General features: G+C 49.4%; 2 protein-coding genes across 3 annotated transcripts in view; both read left to right on the forward strand.

The window, feature by feature from the left end:
- Positions 1-1,011: 1,011 nt before the first annotated feature.
- On the forward strand, positions 1,012-10,101 carry KPTN (kaptin, actin binding protein). Its single transcript, XM_053266989.1, has 13 exons — positions 1,012-1,286; positions 1,515-1,628; positions 2,245-2,327; positions 3,217-3,301; positions 3,644-3,698; positions 4,023-4,098; positions 5,009-5,082; positions 5,510-5,619; positions 6,010-6,114; positions 7,053-7,125; positions 7,217-7,352; positions 8,219-8,428; positions 9,605-10,101. Exons 1-13 carry the CDS (start codon positions 1,118-1,120, stop codon positions 9,743-9,745), a joined length of 1,431 nt encoding a protein of 476 aa, XP_053122964.1. The 5' UTR covers positions 1,012-1,117; the 3' UTR covers positions 9,746-10,101.
- Positions 10,102-13,994: 3,893 nt separating this feature from the next.
- SLC8A2 (solute carrier family 8 member A2) overlaps positions 13,995-20,618 on the forward strand; it is an 83,372-nt gene continuing 76,748 nt past the window's right edge. For both annotated transcript variants that reach the window (XM_053267791.1, XM_053267790.1), the window contains exon 1: positions 13,995-14,234. The gene's annotated coding sequence lies outside the window, so the exon portion shown is untranslated. The remainder of the gene's footprint in view (positions 14,235-20,618) is intronic.

Below are 20,618 nucleotides of genomic sequence, written 5' to 3' on the forward strand. Positions count from 1 at the left end.
TGCTGTGTGAAATGCACACTCCTGCGCAGTGAGATGCCTTTCAGCATCTTCCTATATTGCTGCTGCCCGATATAGGTGTTTCCCATCATCTGGGAAACATACCTGCAGGGATTTGAACCGGCAAACCTTGCTTGGTAGTCAAGCCATTTCTCTGCTGGACTTGTTAAATGTGTTCAGGATTATGGTGTACTGGCCTGATCCTATGCAGCAGGGGTGTAGCTAGGGGAGGGGGGCCCGTGTTCACCCCCTCCCTGGTGGCCTCTCAGAGTGAGGGAGATGAGTAGGGAGGGGTGGCTCTGAGGGACCTGGGTTCTTTGAACCCATTTCCCAATTATAGCTGTACCCCTCAGCATGCTGGCTTAAAAGTATTGCAGTGTGGTACTACTCAATACTACTATTACGTTGTCTATAATGTTGGAGGGCAGGGTTGCCCATTAGATTTCCCCCTTCCCTTTTCCTCCATCCCCACGTAAAGCACGCCCCCCCCTTTCCTCCCAAACACCAAAAGCTGCTACCAGTACCACTCCACCGAAAAACCCAGTATTTTCCACAGTAGCAGGTGGTCTAGGACTTCTTATAGTATGCCCCCTATTGCAGTGATGTCAAACATGCGTGGGGGCTGCGTCCCTCGTGTCCGTTTCCAGGAGAAGCAGGGTTACTTCCGAGTAAGCCCCATCGCCCTCACTGGACTTCCTTCTGCCCGAAGGCCCAAGGCAGGGACTGGGGCTGGCACCAGGGGAGAAGCGGGACGCGTGTACCGAATTAGCCCGCTCTTGCTAAGCTCTGCCGCTCGGAGCCAAATCCCTATTACTGACTGCCGAGCCTGAACGAAGCCCCATCAGCAGCAGGGCTCTTGTGTGCTGTTGCGTCGCAGCTCTGACGTCACTTGCGGGCAGGTTTCGGAGAGGCCATATCAGAAGCGGGCGCGGAGCGACCCGAGCGTGCGCGCACGCGCGCAACGTCTGACCCCGAAGCGCCACATCCCCGCGACGCGTCTTGGTTCGTTAACGTCACCCGTAGCGCGCCCGAGCAACGGAAGGTCCCGTCCTCCGCCGCCACTTTATCGCCGGGAGGGGAGGAGGACGACGAGGCTGCCCTGGGCGGTGCCTGAGCCGGGATGGAGCCTCTTTGCGGCTGCCCGTTCATAGAGGACAGTTTCACCCGCTTTTCCTCCCAAAGCAACGTCTATGGGCTGGCCGCTTTGCCGGGGGCGGCTCGGGGTGGGGGGCGGGGGCAGGAGGGACTCTGGGGGGCGGGGCAGGGGCAAGAGGATGCTGTAGGGGTGGGGGTAGGGCATGAGGCAGTGGGGGGTTCTTCGGGGGCGGGGCCAGAGGAGCTGAAGGGGGCGGGGCTAGGGGGAGGTGGGGGTCTGGTGGAGGGAGAACAACCTCTGGGGGTCTCCAAGGGGGCTGCCCATTGGGGCTCAGAGACTACAGCTGGGGTCGCCTTGCGGGGCTCTGTGCCCCCTGGCCAGGAAGGGGCATCTCAGCTAGGCTGGGGGTGTGGCAATGGCCCTGGGGGGCTCTTGGCTGCAACCCTGAAGGGGAAAGTGATTTATTTTCGCTACCAAGATCTGCGCCAGAAGCTGCGCCCAGTGGCCAGGGAGTTGCAGTTCACCTACATCCCAGGTAACAGTGGAGTAGCTGCTTGGAGCGCCTCTCCCTAATTTTGGGACTGGAGGTGGTATGGTCTTTGGCTAGAACTTAGTGAGGCTGGGAGCTAGGAGTCTCTTTCTCCACCCTGCAAAATGTGTGTCACGGTTTTTGTGTGTCTTGTATGGCCTAGGTAAGACTTTTAAGTAATTGTTGCTCTCGTGCCTTAGTTTCCCCATGCAAAACCGGACCAACCTGTTTCTTTCTTCTGACATGTATGGCTCTTCATCGTTGCACAAGGAGGACTGTCTGTGTCCCATGTGCAAGACAGGCCCAGGTCTGCCAACAAGTTCCTTAACAAGCATACCTGAATGATCTGTGTTTCTGCAAACATGTGCCTGCCACATTCCCAGGTTACACTGTTTGGAATGTGCTCAAAATAGACCAGGTGTACTCTTTCAGATGTAATGTGGGAAGGAGGCTTAAGAAAAATATGAATGTCCTTGGTGTCTGCTCTCGTAAACCTCAAGAAACAGAGCTACCAGTTCTCTGTAATGGGGGCCTTTGTTCTGTCACTTATATTGCTTTTAAGGTGTTGGTCTGTTCCAAACAGTTAATAGCCAACGCTGTTGTCTCTCTTTTTCCCTTGCAGTTGATGCTGAGATTGTCTCTATCGACACTTTCAACAAGTCTCCCCCGAAAAGGGGTTTGGTGGTCGGGATTACGTTCATTAAGGTACATAGCTTTCAGTATTGGTTTTTAAAGACTGAGTTCCCAAAATGTCACAGATTTAGATTATTGAGAGGTGGTATAAATCTGTTGACCAAGAAATTGAGCTGAGAATCAGTATTTACTTGACTGAAATAGCAACTTGACTGGGAACATCCTATATTCTGCGACAATATCTATAATAATAACAGTAACAATATTGATGATAAAATTCAGCCATCCCAGGTCCTTGGGAAGGACTCGATGTCTGGATAAAACAAACCAGTCAATAACACTTGTCTGACTGTGTAAACAATGACAACAACAACAATTAATGAATAAACTTTATTTGTTAGCTGCCCCATAACAAATTGTTTTCTGGTGGCTTACAACACAACATTAAAACATGATATAACACACATTAAATCATAACAGACCAAAAAATAGGGCGTGGGGGGGAATACAAAATTCAATACAAAAACAATTTTAAAACATTTTAAAAAAATCAGTTACTATCACATCAAATATTTAAATTTTTAAATTTAAATTTCAAAGGCTTTGTTTAAAAACAAAATGATGAAGCCAGGTGAACCTCATTGGGGAGTCTATTCCATAAATGGGGTGCAATCCTGTTAATAATGGAAAGTTAGGATATAAAAATACATCTTTTAAATAGTCAGCCTCAATAATTAACAATAGGATTTTTTTCCATGTACATACACTTGGGATTAAGTTGCTGGAGGAATGATTAAAAGGAAATTTTCTAAAGGAGCCATAGTTCTCAAGATTTAAATAAGCAGGCACATCCTGTTCTGCCTGTTAAGACAGATTCCTCTGACAGCTTATGACAACTTCAGCCAAAAGATAAATATGTTGTGGAATGAATCACAATGTGTGTGCTTTTTCTTGGCCTTAGGATTCCGGAGATAAAGCAAGCCCCTTCCTTAACATTTACTGTGATTATGAACCCGGCTCAGAGTATAACCTGGATTCCATTGCACGTAAGACTTCAATATGTATTATTATATTATCATTTTCAATAAAATATCTCAAAGTGGTTTACGTAGAAAAGAATAATGATGATGAGATGGTTCCCTTCCTCAAAGGGCTCACAATCTAAAATAAAAATACAAGCCAGACACCAGCAATAGCCTCTGGAGGGATGCTATGCTGGGGTTGAATAGGGTCAGTTGCTCTCCTCTTGCTAATATAATGAGAATCACCAATTTGAAAAGTGCCTCTTTGCACAGTTAGTAAGAGGCACTTGCCTTTGCTGTCTAATTCCAGTGTCTATGTTCTTAGCCCGTGTGTGTGATATAGAAATACCCGTCTTTCCCCCTCAGAAAGCTGCCTGAACTTGGAGCTGCAGTTTACTCCTTTCCAGCTGTACCATGCAGAGTACGTACATGGCTCGTTCCTCCTTCTGCCTCTCCAAAAGCTTGATAAAGCCCTTCCCTTTCTGAACATGCCCATTTGACCTGAATTATTTTTAAACCGCTTGCTTTACTAGGACAACAAAAATATTTAATTATCCACAGGTTTGAGACTTGCACTGTTTGCAAAATATTTAGCTCCTGTTCATTTACCATATTTGACTCAGTGATTGGTTGGAGTGCAATCCCTAACTTGCATGTGTGTGTGGTTGCATAACTAGAGACCTTTTGAAGAAAATTACGTTCATGGTCTGTCATCTAAACAAACCCCTTTATTCTGTCACGGCAGGGTCCAGGTTGCTGACCAGCCAGAGACGGTCTTCCTGCTGAGTGGTAATGACCCTGCTATCCACCTGTACAAAGAGGTGAGGCAATGGAGGGAACTCTGCCCTTCTAGGCTGTCTCATCTCTCTTCTCTATGGTGTTTTGAGCCATCCCACAGGGATTGTACCATCTGCACTCTTTGAAATTATTTCCTTAATTATTAATCACTCCTTAATTATTGCCAAATGGATTGCATTTCATTGACTTACCTGTGGTCAATCAGGTACTGAAAAGCTCTGCATTGTAGAACAGCTTTATTTTTATAATCGTCATTCTTCTCCTGCTTTTAGGACAGTAAAGCAGCACACTGTACATAAAACAAAAGAAGATACAATAAATTTAAAAGAATCATACAGTGAACATCTAGAAACTTAAAAGAACTGCAAATAAAATGCAATAAAATCCAAATATCGTCCCATAGACCCAAATGCCTCTTGGAACAAAAAAGTCTTAACTTTCTATTTTTAAAACCGCTAAGGGGACAGGCCCTGGTGATCTCCCTAGGGAGGGAATCCCATAAATCAGGTGCCACCATTAAGAAGACTCTAGCACCCTCCCCCCTAGTGTTCCCGGTTACAGAGATTCCCAGATGTGGTTGACTACAACTCCCATCATCCACAATGGCCTTTGGCTGGGGGTGATGGGGATTGTAGTCAACCACATCTGGGAACCCCTGTTACAGAGGGAGCATTGCTCCCCACCCCCAATTCCAGGCTGTACAACTTGGGCCCTCCTGCAGATGTTGGGCTACAGCTCCCATCATCCCTGACAGTTGGCCACTGTGGCTGGGGATGATGGGAGTTGTAGTCCAGCAGTGGCTGGAGGGCCGGAATTGTGCAGCCCTGCTCCAACTGGATATCTGCCAGTAGTGGGCCTTGGAACACTCTGTGGCCGGCGTTTAAAAGGCTGGGGCAGAGATATGTGTGGCCATGTTGCCCTCCTTTCTTGCAGAATGAGGAGCTGCACCAGTTTGAGGAGCAGCCGGTGGAGGACCTCTTTCCTGAACTCAGAGAGCTGCCAAGCAAGTAGGTGAGCTGGTGGGTTAGGAAGGCCAGTCCCTGAGGGTGGGAGCTTCCCAGCCTGAGGTCCCCCGACGGCCGTTCACATCCGCCCCAGCCACAGTAGCCAAAGCGATCATGGGAGTTGCCCAATAACCTCTAGGGACCCAAGGTTGGGGAGCTACCACCCTAGGGTATAGAAGAGCCCCTCTGATGAGTGAAGGGAGATGACAGAATTGGGGGGGGGGAGGAAGGGAGGATAGTCTCCAAATTGTGTGTTTATCATCAAATCTCTTGAGGCGGAGGGCCAGCCTGCTCTTTCCCCCCCCTCCGCCCGGTTTTAGACAGCTTTCTCTTCTGCTTCTTTGCAGCCTTCTTCCCACTCCCTCCCTGCTGTCAGCCTTTCCCAGGAAACCACTCCCGTTAACCTTGTTATCTCTCTCTCCCCACCTAGCGTGCTGTGGCTGGATGTGTATAATATTCCAAACTCAGGCCAGCGCATCACAGCCTTTGGGTGCCAGAGTGGCTACATCCGAGTTGCCCAGGTTGAGCCAGCCAGCCGAGGTAAGAGCGTCCCCCCCCCCCCACCCGTTTAAAGCAAGTTGATTAGTTCCTCTGCTCATGATTGAACTTGGGGAGGCCTTTGTGGGGGGGGGGCGTGCGGCGTCCAGTGACTACCCCAGACTCCAGTCGTGTCCCGGAAGGGGACCTAGTTCAGTGGCAGAGCAACTACTTTGCATGCAGAAGGTCCTGGGTTCCAAACCTGGCAGCATCTCTGGGTAAGGCTGAGAAAGATCCCTCTCTAGCGCTTTGTAGAGCTGCTGCCAGTCTGAGTAGACCATCTCGGACCAGATGGACCAATAGTCTGACCGGGATAAGGCTATGAGAGTTTCCTGGGCAAACTGCAGTTGCGGCATTGATTGATCTTGGCCCCTCTCTTTCCCTCCACGCAAGCGGTGCTCCAGAGCTGGAGCATCCAGCAAGATGGCCCCGTTTCCAAAGTCCTGGTGTTTGCGTTGCCGACTGCTTGCCATCCAGGTGACTTTGCAACTTCAAATGGTAAGGAACAAGAGACTCTGCAGCAGCGTTCCCTCTAATGGGGATTCCCAGATGTGGTTGACTACAGCTCTCCATCATCCCCAGCTCTCCATCATCCCTGTTGCAACTGTGGATGATGGGTGTTATAGTCAGCAACATCTGGGGATCCCTGTTACTGACTGGCACGCAGGATGGTATCCTGTTTCCTGCAAGATTCCAACAGCGTCTTAGTTTAGAAAAACAGCGATTAAGGGCGGGCGTGATAAAGGTTTATACAGTTCCGCCTAGTGTGGAGGAAAGTTTCTCTCCCTCTCTCACAATGCTAGAACCAGGAGTCATCCCATGAAAACTGATTGGCAGGCAATTTATGGCTGACAAAAGTCAGTGCTTTTTCACACAGCACAGAATTACTCTATGGAATTCTCTGCCATGGGATGTGGTGATGGCCACCAGCTTGGATGACTTTAAGCAGAGCTTAGACAAGTTCATGGAGGACAGGTCTATCCAGGGCTACTAGTCCGAATGGCTATGGGCTATCTCCAGGTTTAGAGGTGGGATGCCTCCGAATCCCAGTGGCTGGGTACGCAGGAGAGGGGGCTTGCCTTCAGTGTTTGCCTGTGGGCTTCCCAGAGGCATCTGGTGGGCCACCATGGCAATCGGGGCGCTGGACTAGCTGGGCTTTGGCTCTCACGAGGGCTGTACAGGGAGCCCGTCTCTTTTCCTGGGATGACGACGACAACAAATATTTATATACTGCTTTTCACCAAAAGTTTCCAAAGTGTTTTACATGGAGGATGAGTGAGTGAGTTAAGAGAGATTCCTGTCCCCAAAGGACTCACAGTCTCAAAAGGAAACACAGGATAGACACCTGCAATAGTCACCGGAGGTACTGTGCTGGGGTGGATAGGGCCAGTTACTCTCCATCCCTCTCGCTAAACCTTCGCCTTCCTTTCCCCCAGGTAGCACCGGCAACCACAGTCAGAGTTACAGTGTCCTCGTCACCAGCACTATTGAGCTGTCCGTTGTCTACAGGTGAGTGGAGAAGGTGAGGCGGAAGGTTTGTTGAATCGGTGGCAGGACGGCACGGCATTGGAGTCATGTGGCAAGGCCTCTTTCCTCCCAGGAACGTGCTGCAGAGCGGCCTTGAGGACCAGCTGGTCCTGCCCCTGAGCGACCAGTATGACAGTGTTCTCTGCGCCCTCGTGACGGACGTCAACTTCGACCGTGAACCAGAGATCCTTCTCGGCACGTACGGGCAGGTAGGTGTCATGCTGCCTGCTGCTGGCCCCTTTGGCTGAAAGGCGTTGCGGCTGTCTTCTGCTGACGTCCTCTTGGCATTTTTTGCAGAACCATCTTAAAACAAACACACCCTTTACAGGGCTTTAAAAACGCCTTGCCTGCAACTCATGCTTAAAAAACACACACACCCCCAAACCCCACCACCGATCAGAATGATTGCATGGGGTTAGCTTTTGCTGGGATGTACGGTTTCCGGCTGAAGGTAGGTGGATCACACACTTGCCTGCTCAAGAGACGCGGGCTCAGTCAGACATAAATGTCTGGGGAAATCCAATGGGAGAAAAAGATGGTGTCATCGTTGCACCAGGTTCCTTGATCATTTATTTGTACTCTTTGTGCCATACCAGGAGACCTGCCCCCGCCCCGTTATTGATCCCCTCACCATGATTGAATTGAGAGCATCCCATGGGCTCCCAGGCTCCCTTCCTCCTGATTTCTCCCTCCCTGCCATGGCGTAGCCTTTTGTCTGCCTTAGTGCTAACCACGACCACGGGGGCAAGCCATGTGACTGCCCTCCTAACCAGGGTGTGAAGATTCTACTCGGTAGAAGGCAGCTTCCTGTGTTCCTCAGGCAAGAGGCTTCTCCTACCCTGGTTCGTATAGCGAGGAAAGCCCTGCTATATACCGCAGTGGACCTCTGTGTTCGATCTCTTTAGCAGCAACTGCCAACAGTTCAGGGTATGTGTGTGCCCCACTATTACCATGAGAGCTAGGATCTTGATTTTGAAAGAAAGCTGAAATGGTTGGGGCTGGAAGCCCTTTTAAGAAAATGGCACATTGACTTGTGGGCGGCCATGGCCTAAAACGGCTTCCTCTGGCCCTCCAGGAGCTGCTGTGCTACAAGTACCAGGCCCCAAATGCTCCCGTTGTGGGTGCAGCTGGATCCCAGCCCTCCAGCCAACCTGGCGGGGAGTTCCGCCTGCTCTGGCAGCGCACTTTCCCCAGCCCCCTCTTGTCCATGGAGTACGTGGACCTGACCTGCGATGGGCTCTGTGAAATGGCCGTGGTGTGTCTGAAGGGGCTGCATATTCTCCAGGTATGTGGTGTTGCAGGGACAGAGGGGTATCGGGCAGTTTGGCCAAGCTCTGCTCCCATAGACTTCGTTTTAATAAAGTTAAATTCCTCGGGTTAGTCAATCTTTGGCCAGAACGCTGCTGGGAGCAGATTTACTTCTTTCCTGAGCCATAGGGCAGAACACAGCCTGCACGTGTATCCCTGAAAGTAAGAGGACTAGAAACTTAATGTGTGAACTCTGAACGTTCCGGGAAGAGGCCTGGAATAGTCCTGAGTGCCCCCCACCTCACCTACAGCTCTTTCCTGTCCAGCAGATTAAGGATCATTAGAAAACTTTCAAACTCGAGGGCCACGCAAAAGAACTCCTAATCATTTATCCGTAACCCCAACAAGCTGGCAAAAAGCCCAGATCCGCAGATGTAGATGTTCCACTCGGAACTGCCAGCTTTGCTTCTGACATGCTGCTTCTTTTTGTCTTTCATTTTATCCTGGTGTGTGTGCTGGCGAGCTTGCAGCAAAGCCGAACGTGACAAAAGCATCTGGCCAGGCCTAAAAGGTTGCAGGTGCCAGATCCCATGATTACTGAAGTCGCTGTTGCAAGGAGATTGGCAAATGGGGGAGAGAGGGCGCCCCCCAAAGCAGAGCTGTGTGTGTTTCTGCCGTTCTTTGCAAGTGGAGAAAAGCTATAGACTGGCACAGTCTGCATAATTCTGCTACCTGAGAATCTCAACACACACACACACACACACACACACACACACACACACAGACACTTGAAAATGGTTGCAGGTCCAATTGGGTTGCAGAATTTTCTCTCAGCACACAGAACACACAGCTCTGAGTCCTTCTGGGTGTGCATCTCCTAAGACAATGGCTGCCAGCATCCCTTCTTCACCTGCCGTTTCACTCTTTCAAAGGCGGGATCTGCTTGCCCCTTCCTGTTTTTGTTCCCTTTCTACAAGAAGGACCACCCCACCCCACCCCACCCCAATATGAACTTATCTGACCCGTTTCTCTGCCCCCGCCCCCCCCCGGCATTAATCTTCAGAGTTCTCTGCTGCTTGTTGTCATTGCTTTTCTATATAGCGTGATGATGTTAAACCACTGTGAGGATCCTGGTGTCTGGGAAGGTGGAGCAGACATCGGTAAAGAGTGTCTCCCCCCCGCCCCCTCTTCCTGCTTCCCTTGTCCCTACTAGCATAGCCTGACACAGACAGCTCAGTGCCTCTTGGAGCGGCTTCGACTGAAAGTGTCCGGTCTGGTGGCCCAGAGCAGCCTCTGCGAGCAGCCCCAAGACAAGAAGGCTCAGGATGTCAACGGGGAAAGATCGAAGGAGTGATGGTCCTGGGCCTGGAGGCCAGCAGAAATGGCAAATGGAATCTGGATCACAGTTGCATCCCTAAAGAACCTTCCAGCTCTCCTGTTTGGTCTTGGAGGAGAGTGAGGACCAAAGCGATGGTGATGGTGGGAGCGAGGAGATGAGGTGTGCCTCGTTCTAGCCTTCCTTGGGCGTGGCTTCAGCTGTCAGGGTAGCCCCACAGGAAGTGGCGCCTCAGACACAGGAAGTACATGTTGGTCTTGAGGCCTGGTGCAACTCTGCATATTTCCCCCTTGCTCTGCTCCCAGGGGTTTGGTTTGACCAAAAACTCTGTAAATAAGGGTGCCAGTTTTGTATTAAAAGCAATATTCATTCTCTCTCTCTGCGTGTGTGTGTGTGTGATGGACAGAAGTTTAGAGTGGGATGAAGGCTGCACTTAGTTTATTTTAATGTTTCTCAGTTGCCTTCCCAGTCACATGGTGTTCAAGGCAACTGTTGGCACCACCACAATACTCAAATGCAATATACCAAAGCTCAGGAATGCCATAAATATCATAGCAATATATTAAGAAAAAATGTACAAGAGAGAACTGTGTGTCCTTGGTCTCCCAAAAGCCAGTTTTGCTCCCACAACTGAAGCAGGCTTGCGTAGAAGTAAGTCCCACTCAGTCTCCTACTTCCCTGCTCTTCCTCCCCTCCCCTCCCCTCCCTTAGCAAGCAAGACTCTGCCTTTTGCTATAGCTAATTCCCAGAAGGCCTTGCTCTTTAGAAGGCCTCCAACCACTAGCCCCCGCTCTCTGTGGAGACCTCTGTCTTCGACATTCAGCTAGTGTTTGAAGTGGGAGCAGATAACCACTGGGCCTGCTTCTCTTCCCCAAGATGAAAGTACTGTGAGAGAAATCTCTCTGAATTCTCACCGTCCTGGGCAGGTGGGTATCTTGCTCTGGACGTTGTGCTGCTTCTTGTCTTCCATCTTTCCCCAAACTGTTGTGCTGGCTAACTTTCAGCGGAGCCAAATGTGGTGAACTCTTTCTGCCAGACTTGGAAAGGCCGGGCATGTCACTGTATTTGCGGGGCAGGGAGTGGATGGTGCGTCTGTTCTGGGGTTGGGCTCTGCTGGCCGAAGAGAGCAGATGGCCCTGGAGAGAGGGCACAGCTTAAGCTTGAACTGTAGTAATTAGGATGCATTCCCCGCATCTTAACTTGCGTGGGGGGCGGAGGGAAACAGCGGGGACTGTAGCAGTCCAGGAAGAGATGCGGTGTGCCTTTCCTGTGAATGTTTGGTGGCAGAGAACTGCAGACCCTCCTTACAGGGAACTCCAAAGCTGAGCTACTTCAGTTGCCTTGTGGCCGGTTTGCCTGGGAGCCAAAGAAAGAGCACCAGCACCTGTGGCCAGACAGCTGCTTGAATGGCTTGGAGGACATTAAAGAACTGAATGGGAGGGGAGCTGTGGACTCTAGCTTGGTGGTAGGGAAAATGCCTTGGATGAGCCCGTCTGGAAAGGCTGCAATTATGTGAGATTTTAATTTAAACAATTTTAAGTGTATCTCTCTGGGCTTGGCCACAACCTCAGAAGAGACACTTTGGTTCAGAAGATAAGGTTTCCCCAGGTATTTGCACCAACTCCCCTCAAGAAAATCACCAGACACTTACTGTCTCCCCCCCACCCCCAAACAGTTTATTAGGACCTTCCACAACACGAGAAAAGGATGCAGCAAAAACGAATACGACAACAAAAGAGCACTGTAAGATATTCCCTTTAAGGGATGGAGCTGCTCTGGGAAGAGCAGAAGGTTCCAAGTTCCCTCCCTGGCAGCATCTCCAAGAGAGGGCTGAGAGAGATTCCTGCCTGTAACCTTGGAGAAGCCGCTGCCAGTCCGTGTAGACAATACTGAGCTAGATAGACCAATGGTTTGACTCAGTATATGGCAGCTTCTATGTTCCTAGAAAAAGAGTGAATGAATGAATGAATTATAAAGGATTCAGGCCATTAGGTATCTGTAATATCCCAATTTGCCACCAGTTTGGCAGAAGGCCACTTTCACAAGGGAATGTGGAGGGCGATGGACCAATGGCCCCTTCTCCAAACCGGCCTGCTGCCAAATGCCATTGTCACCAACAGGATGGGGACTCAGCTCAGGGGCAGGACACACGCTTTGCATGTAGAAGATGCCAGGGTCCATTCTGGGTAGACATACAGAGCTAGATGGATCAAGGCAGCCTCCTATGTTCCTATATAGTCAACACCTGGGAATCCCCTGTTGCAGGGAATACTGCTCTTGACTCCATCTCTTAATTTATACCCCACCCTGTCTCTTCCCCCCTGCCACCATCATGGAACTCAATGGGGCTTGCATGAGGTCATCTGGCAGTCCCCTTTCCCATCCCCACACTCACCTGCCTTGTTTCAACAAGATTACTGCAGCTTATCTTTTCAGGCCATGGTCTACGGGAATTCTTCATCTGCCTGTGGAGGCACCAGCTGGCCTGCAGCTGTGCAGACCCTCATGCCAGCATGGATGCCAATGTACAGCCTGACACAGTTGCAAAGCGCGGCATGGCGCTGAGCAGCCAATGTCAATTTGGCTTGTGCCAATACAGCTGTAGCTTGGGTGTGACGTGCCTGCCTGCTGGAGACTTGCATAGCGCCTTGCATTCCTCCTGATGAGCAAAACCAGAGTAAAACGTGCAGAATCGGTTATGCAAACATGATATTATGCACATGTGCTCAATTTGCATACTGTACACAGGCCTCAGGAGCCTCCTTTTCATGGCACAGAATTAGGATTACTTCGGCACATATTTATTCAGCATAGAATACTTTCCAGCCATGGTGAAAAGTGATGGTCTGCAATTTTCCTATTACAGGTGTGCAGGAATTTCCTTTTCTCTGCACCAAGAAATGGTGTTCACTTTACAAAAAGGGTCTCCCCCAATTTATTATTTACAATACCTTCAATTTACAAACTGTCATTTTACTGTACTACACCTAATCAACACAAAGTTATCTAACTCTCCTCAAAACACCAACATATATTTCCCCCCTGAATTTGGCTTGCATTTTATTTTAGGTGACATTCTGGTAGCTACTCTAGCTCCCACTTTGTTAGGGGATGGACTTTTGAGTACCAAGGACAGCTACAGGAAAGGCAATTGTGGGTTTCTTTGTAGAGCAATTGTGTGTGTTTTTAAAGCACTTTAGCTAGTTGCTTTTGTCTGCTTTTTTCTCCCTCTAGAGGGCAGAAGCCATAAAGCAAGCAAGAAGCTGGAGACAGAGGGTGGTGGAGGTATGAGATGCACTGGCTAGAGAATCAGACTGCTGAGTAGAGGTGGAAATTTTGAGGGCAGGGGAGGATCTGTGATCTTAAAGAATAGTGGGCTTAAGTGTAAATAAAGTAGAATATGCCATTTGAAAAATAGTGTCTCCCCCCCACTCTTTTCCTTATAAGCATCTAATGTTCAAATATCACTTTTGTTTGCTTTCACACTCCCCTGCCACCCTAGTTTCAGATACCATTATTCCCATTTTACAGATGAGAGAAGTGAGGCTGGGGAGAAAAATGCACCCTCTTTATCCAGGGCTGCTCAGTCCATCCTTCTGAGTTACGGTTCAAATCCCAGGTCTTCCAGGCTGATCTTCAATGGCTCATACCGAGTCGGACCACCGTGTTTCGTAATCTTATGTGTGGTGTGTAGTTCTCAATGCTCTCTCCCAGAATGTGGCGATCTAGCATCCCTAAAGGCCTCGGACCCGGCTGCTGGGGCTCTCGGAGCTGTCCAGGCTTCCTAGTGCTGAAACGTGACGGCCCTGGGGGAGCTGGCCAGCCTGCCGTGGTGCTGAAAGCAGCAGTCGCTGTCCAGCGGCCAGGAGGTGCTGAATTTCCAGGCAGCCTTTCTGTGGGGCGGGCGCGGGGGAGAGAAGGAGGCGGAGCGAGAGTCTCTCTCTCTGTGTGGGGTTTTACGGGGAAACCTGGAGATGCTCCCGGGAGCAAGGCAGAGCTGCGATGTCGCTCTTGTGCCCGCAGAAGACTCCGCGGGTAACATTTGCTATGCCTAGTTAAGCACCCTTAAAAAAGCAAAACCCAACAACGTTTAACTGAATTGCTTCCCTTTCCCGGTAGTGCTGGTACTCGCTTCTGCTCTCCCTCCAGCAGCGGCGTCTTCCTATAGGTCCTGAGAGCTCGTCCCTCTCTGCCCCAGCCCTTCAGTCCTGCCCCTCCTCTTCTGGGCTCCCCCCCCCTCCTCCTTTCATCAGAGGCGGGCTCTAGCTGGCTGCAAGGAGGGGACATGTTATCTGGCGGGTGGGGGCTCTTCGCCTTCAGACAGAGCAGCATCGAGGGGCTCCGTGCCTTCCAGCCCCTCTGCTAGCCCTCCTTCCTGGCTGCTCTTGCATACACCCGGCACCCAGCCCTGCTGTGAAGCCGCGCGGGGACCATGGCGAGGAAGTGACTGCTCTGGCTTAGCCACAGTGCGGTGGGGAAGGCACTCTCTGAGGGGGCGCAGTGGAAGGTAGGTCTTGGGGAGCGTGGAGCCTCTGTCCTCGCAGGCGGTGCAGGGTGGTGCGTGGTGGGCTCTGAAGCACGGGCGGGTAATAGCTTCCCCCTTCCTTGCCGCCGCCTCCGTCCCCTCTTCCTGCTAGGAATGCTCCGAAGGAGTGGGGTGCGGGGGAGATTCTGGGAATGGGTGGTCCGGTCTTGCTTCGGATCAGACCGAGCGTGGTGTGCGTGTGCTCTGCCTGCCTCTCCCGACTTCTGGCTCTGCTTCTCACCGGAGCTGCCTTTGCCCCTATCCTCTGCATCGTGTCAGCTACCTGATCCTCATCTTTACCGGGTTGACTCACTCCTCTCGGTGTCAGTCAGTGTTCACTCCAGCAAAGCCGAGCCAGTTGACACCACCGCCAGCGCTGGCCTCCTCGACTCCTGGGGGCATATTTTTCCACCGACTGTCGAGCTGGCGAGGTTGACTCAACTGGGAGAAGAAGAAGAAGGAGAAGGAGAAGAGGAAAGGATGACTTATTTCGCCTGGGGGAGTGTTGCCATTTAAGCCATGCAAGCATATCTGTGATTAATAAATAGAGTGAGACAGAATTAATTCGCCACCCACTTAAAAAGAACTCAGTCCTGCCAAAATTCCCTCCTGCTCTTTCTAAAACCTGGGAATAACCAAACAAACAAAAAACTCCTAACACTACTTTCCCCTCCATCCTTTTCATTTCCCTCCAGATTTTCTCAGATCTTTCTAGCTAGGACAGTTGCTATAGACACAGCCTCCCACTCCAATTTTGAAGGCTCTCAGAAGAAGATACATTTCCCCTCATCTCTCTTGCCACACTGGGATGCATGTTCTGCCCACTCGCCCAGCCCAATGTGTATGGTTATGATTCACCATAGATTAGAATTTCTGGCTGTGGTTAATTTAGTTGGACGGAGTAAACTGGGGAGTTTGCTTTGGTTTAGGCTAGGTGTGAGAGTGAGTCCCACTTCGCTCCTTTTCAAAGGTAAACAGCTGGATCCTGGAGCAACAGAAACCAGCTCAAGGCTGGATCCTGCAAAGGACTTGCATTCTTGTTGGTCTAAAAGGTAGCAACAGGTCTGAGCATCTGGAATTGTGAGGGGACAAATCCTCTCCCCCAATTTAAGAGCATGATTGAGCTTTAAGTGTGTGGCACCACAAACCCAGGGGAAATGGTGTAATATGCACCACCCAAATCCACACCAAATTGGAATCTGCAAGAAGTTTGGTTTCCCAAAACTGGAGAGGAATTATTTCCTTTCAACCATGTGCCCCCTACCTAAGGGAAATATTTCAAAAGGAGGGTGGCAAGATTCTTAGCCATGGGTTTGATGCCACCCTGGGTTTTGCCGATGAGCAGCCTCAAGTGTGACCTATTTCTGCCTTCTCTGTTCTCCACAATCCTCTCAGCTTTCTTGACTTGCACCCAACTTGTCGGCGGAGTCGTTTATACAGTATAGAGCCGCAAAGTGCATCTTCCAGGAAGGATTGTGTCCATCTGGAGTGTCTGATTTAGACTGGGAGGGTGGGGGGAGCCAGTGAATACTGGCACATTTTTTGGAGCCTGTGGATGCTGGTACTCTTGTTTCGGCACATGAGATGGACACAGTGATCCCCAGTCCGCACATTATGCCTGCCTCTTGGGACTGGTGTTGTGGGATGGAGCATTAAGAACAGAAGGACCCCGCAAACGGACTGGAGGAGGTGGTGTTTTGATTCAGTGGGGAGACGAAAGGAATAGAGCTCTCTCCAGGCCAGGCGGAGCATGCAAGGTGCCACAGTTTCAATTACTGGCCCCAGAATTTGGAAGGCCCCTTAATCTGGAGAGATGGGGGATGGGGAAGAGCTCAGTGGATGAGCATCTGCTTTGCATGTGGAAGGTCTTGGGTTCACTCCTTGGCAGCATCTCCAGGTAGGGCTGGGAAGGACCCCTGTCTGAGACCACACATGGTGGCTGCTGGTCAGTGTAGGTAATATTGTAGGCAAGCATGGTCTGACTTGGTATAAGGCAGCTTCCCATATTCCTCTGTAGATGGGCAGTGCAAAGTGAGACTTGAGTGATCCATCGCAAGAAGAGAGCATGACAAAGTCGTTCTTGATGTGGCGGGTCCTGTGCTGGTGGTGTTAAGCCTGAGCAGGTTTCTGACCTCATGATGCTTTGGAGCTAGCCTGGCTCCCCCTTTCCATCTGCAAAAGGTGGCAGGGAATCCATCTCCCCGACTTGGTTCTGCTGATCTCTTGCTCTGTGTCTAGAAATGATACCAAGAGACAACCAGTTAAGCAGAGAGTGGCTGTGGAGGAATGGTGAAACCCATGAGCTATTAGGCCAGCTGTCTCCCGCTGAAAGCTTAGCTTAGCTGTGAAATTGGAGAGGAGAGCTGGTCTGGTGGCAGCAAGCATGACTTGTCCCCTTAGCTAAGCAGGGTCTGCCCTGGTTGCATTGGGATGGGAGACTAGAAATGTGAGCACTGCAAGATATTCCGCTCAGGGGATGGAGCTGCTCTGGGAAGAGCAGAAGGTTCCAAGTTCCCTCCCTGGCAGCATCTCCAAGATAGGGCTGAGAGAGACACCTGCCTGCAACCTTGGAGAAGCCGCTGCCAGTCTGTGAAGACAATACTGATCTAGATAGACCAATGGTCTGACTCAGTATATGGCAGCTTCCTATGTTCCTATATTAAACTTGGCTGAACGGCTGTCAGACCCACCAGCTATAAAATGGGGATAGGGATGATGATGATGATGATAATACAAGCTTACCCTGCAGGCTTGTTGTGAGGATAAAAGGTGGCACATGTGCTGCCCCAAGCTCAGTGGAGGAAGAGCAGGAGAGAAATGAGCTAAATGAACAGTCTTCTGTAAGATTAGAGCAGTAAGATGAATCTCCCCTCCTTTCAGGCAGGCATCTGAAGGCAAAGTGCCAGGTTCTTTTCAATGTTTTAAAGATGTCTATTAATACTTTAATTTGTGCATTGATTTTTATTTTTTATTTTTATTTTTATTTTTTTGAAATAAAGTTGTTGCCCATTCAGGGCACATCATGGTTAGACTCCAGCCAGAAATCCACAATGCACTGTTCCTGCCACACTGCATTCCCTGCACTGAGGGAAAGCAATACCTGTTGAATTTCTGCCCATAACACTGGTGGTAAAGGTGGTGGTGGTGGGGAGGTGGCAATCCTAGCTGGTGCATTCCCTGATAGTCTGCCCACTGCCAAGAAAGAGCATAGACCATGTTGCTCATTCTTCGCTATTTAAAAATCTATTTAAGAAACCAATAACCCGCCTTTCAGGAATTAAGTCTTTATGAGATGGATTTTAAACATTATAAAAAGTATTGTTTGATGATTTATTATTATTATTATTATTATTATTATTATTATTATTACTATTTATAAACTGCTTTTAAACCAAAAGTCCCCAAAGTGGTTTATTTATTTTATTTTTATTATTTATTTACCTATTTACATTTATATCTCGCTTTTCCTCCAAGGTGCCCAGAGTGGTGTACTACATACTTAAGTTTCTCCTCACAACAACCATGTGAAGTAGGTTTAAGAACACAGGAACATAGGAAACTGCCATATACTGAGTCAGACCATGGGTCTATCTAGCTGAGTATTGTCTTCACAGACTGGCAGCTGCTTCTCCAAGGTTGCAGGCAGGAGTCTCTCTCGGCCCTCTCTTGGAGATGCTGCCAGGGAGGGAACTTGGAACCTTCTGCTCTTCCCAGAGCGGCTTCATCCCCTAAGAGGGGAAGATCTTCCAGTGCTCACACATCAGGTCTCCCATTCAAATGCAACCAGGGCAGACCCTGCTTAGCTAAGGGGACAAGTCATGCTTGCTAGGTTTGTTTAGATAACAAAAGGAATTTAAAAAATTGGGGGTCACACTTTAAAAAGAAGCACAAGGGAGACCCCACCTGCCTTGGCCACTGAGAGGGATGTTGTGCTGGGGCTGAATAGGGCCGGTTGCTCTCCCCTTGCTCAATATACTAGTATTGAGTATATTACTCAATACTTCAATATACTAGTATTGAAGTATTGCAACTTTCAAAGGTGCCTCTTGGTTCAGGTAGTTAAAACCCACATTTTATGGTTGTGTTGTGTGGTCCAAGTTTGGGGTCCATGGAGAGCCCCCTGAGGCTCAGGATGGTGGCCATAGTTTTGAAAGGGTGTGCGTATGGGTAAGTGTGATATCATGTCTATTGCACAGAGGTGGGCAAGGGATTTTATTTCACACCCAGGGCCACATCAGGCCATGAATCATAAGATCTCAGCTAATTCTTGCTGCATGTTGCTTGCATATCGTTTTTGCAGGCATGACAGGTGCCATACTGCCTTTGGGAAGATGGATTTTGCTTCCTTGAAGGATATTTTTTTATTCTGCAATTGGGAAAAATGGAAGCTGGCTTTTTATTTCAAGTCCAGTCACACGGGGCTAAAAACCATGCACTGCTGAAGTGTAAGAAATGTGGATTTTTTAATCATTCATATATATTCATATACTCTGGTCTGCCTCAGCACACCTTTTAAGCACCACCACATTTGCAAGCATCTCTCTGCAACGATGCAACTATAACTTCTTTTTGAACTGAACAGTTGGGCGCTTTGAGGTGTCTCACAGGAGCACCATATCCACCAGATGTTATTTATGTATTGCCTCTGTAGCCTGCTCTGCCTCCAAGGAGCTCAGGGTGATGCATGTATTTCTCCCCGCCCGCAGTTAACCCTTCCCACACCCTCTGAAGGAGGCTAGGCTGAGGGGAGACTGACTGTCCAAGCCACCCAGTGAGCTTCATGGCTGACCAGGGATTGGAACTCGGAGCTCCCCGGGTCAGGTCCACTATGAACAGCTCCACTATGCTGGCTTTCATATGCAGAGCAGAATACAAGATGTATCAATTATGTGTATGTACGATTTCAGCTGGCCTCTTCCCAAACAGTGGGAGGTTCCAAGAAATTTTCACAAGACCCATTTCCTTTGGAAAAGGCTGCACTGGACATTTCATGATGCCTTTTGCAGCCAACTGTTTGTTTGTTTTTAAACGTGTATAGCTATGGCCTGTATTTAAAGGGACACAGAAGCAAGCACACAGGCAGTACTGGGTTCATAGGCAGTATTGGATGTATTGCCACTTCAGTGCCATCTTTCCACCACAACTGCTTCCTGTTTTAGAAATTTTATTTATTTACTGATTTATTATTTTTTACATTTACATTTACATTTATATCCCGCTCTTACATTTATATCCCGCTCAAGGAGCCCAGAGCAGTGTACTACAGACTTGAGTTTCTCTTTCACAACAACCCTGTGAATTAGGTTAGGCTGAGAGAGAAGTGACTGGCCCAGAGTCACCCAGCTAGTTTCATGGCTGAATGGGGATTTGAACTCGGGTCTCCCCGGTCCTAGTCTAGCACTCTAACCATACTCCCATAAGATGTGGGCACAACCACTCATAGGAACATAGGAAGCTGTCTTATACGGAGTCAGGCTATTGGTTGATCTAGATCAGCATCGTCTACACTGACTGGCAGTGGCATCTCATGTTTCAGGTAGGAGTCTTTCCCAGCCCTACCTGGAAGTGCTTCTAGGGACTGAACCTGGGACCTTCTGCATGCCAAACAGATGCTCTATCAATGAGCTATATGGCCTCATCCCCACTTGCATAGATGGCTCTGAAAAAAGGATTAGACACATTTGTGAAGGGGCATCCATCTAAGCCACTATTAACCAGATATTAAACTGGAACGTTCATGTTCAGAATAGTTAAATGAAACCCCCACGTGCAGAAGCAGTATACCAGGTCAGTTTCTAAAAAAGAGGCAATGGTCGTTGTTCTCATGTCCTGCTAGTGAGTGTCCAGAGACATCTGGCTGGCTGCTGTTTGAGGAAGGAATGCTGTATTTGACAGGTCTCCAGCATGGGTGTGTGTTTCAGTGGGACTTTTGTAGCATACATGTTTGTGAATTGCGTTGCAGTGCACCAGGTCTGTGAGTGGGAGTCTGGGCATGCAAGTTGTGCTCGTATGTGGGTGTCGCAAGAATGTGTGTGAGAATGGGCACATGCGCAGATGTACAGTGAATGGTTTGCATGCACATACGCAAATGCAGAGCAGAACTGATGCTGCACATTAATGCTGTGCCAACACAGTCCGAAACTGATACACAGCATGTCCTAGTAACGAGTCACAAGCTGCTACTGAACAGCTGGTGAAGCCGTGTGAGAATCGCCCCAGCGCAGAACATTCATTGGTGGCTCCTCTGCTGTGAATTTTTTTTGGGGGGGGTGGAGAAGCTGCTCCTCTACCCACCTTGCACTCACCCCTAGGCCCTTCTGCCTCTGGCCCATTCCCCAAGCTATAAATACGGTGCTCTTTTAATCT

Source organism: Hemicordylus capensis, chromosome 7 (genome assembly GCF_027244095.1).
Source record: "Hemicordylus capensis ecotype Gifberg chromosome 7, rHemCap1.1.pri, whole genome shotgun sequence".
Lineage (NCBI taxonomy): Eukaryota > Metazoa > Chordata > Lepidosauria > Squamata > Cordylidae > Hemicordylus > Hemicordylus capensis.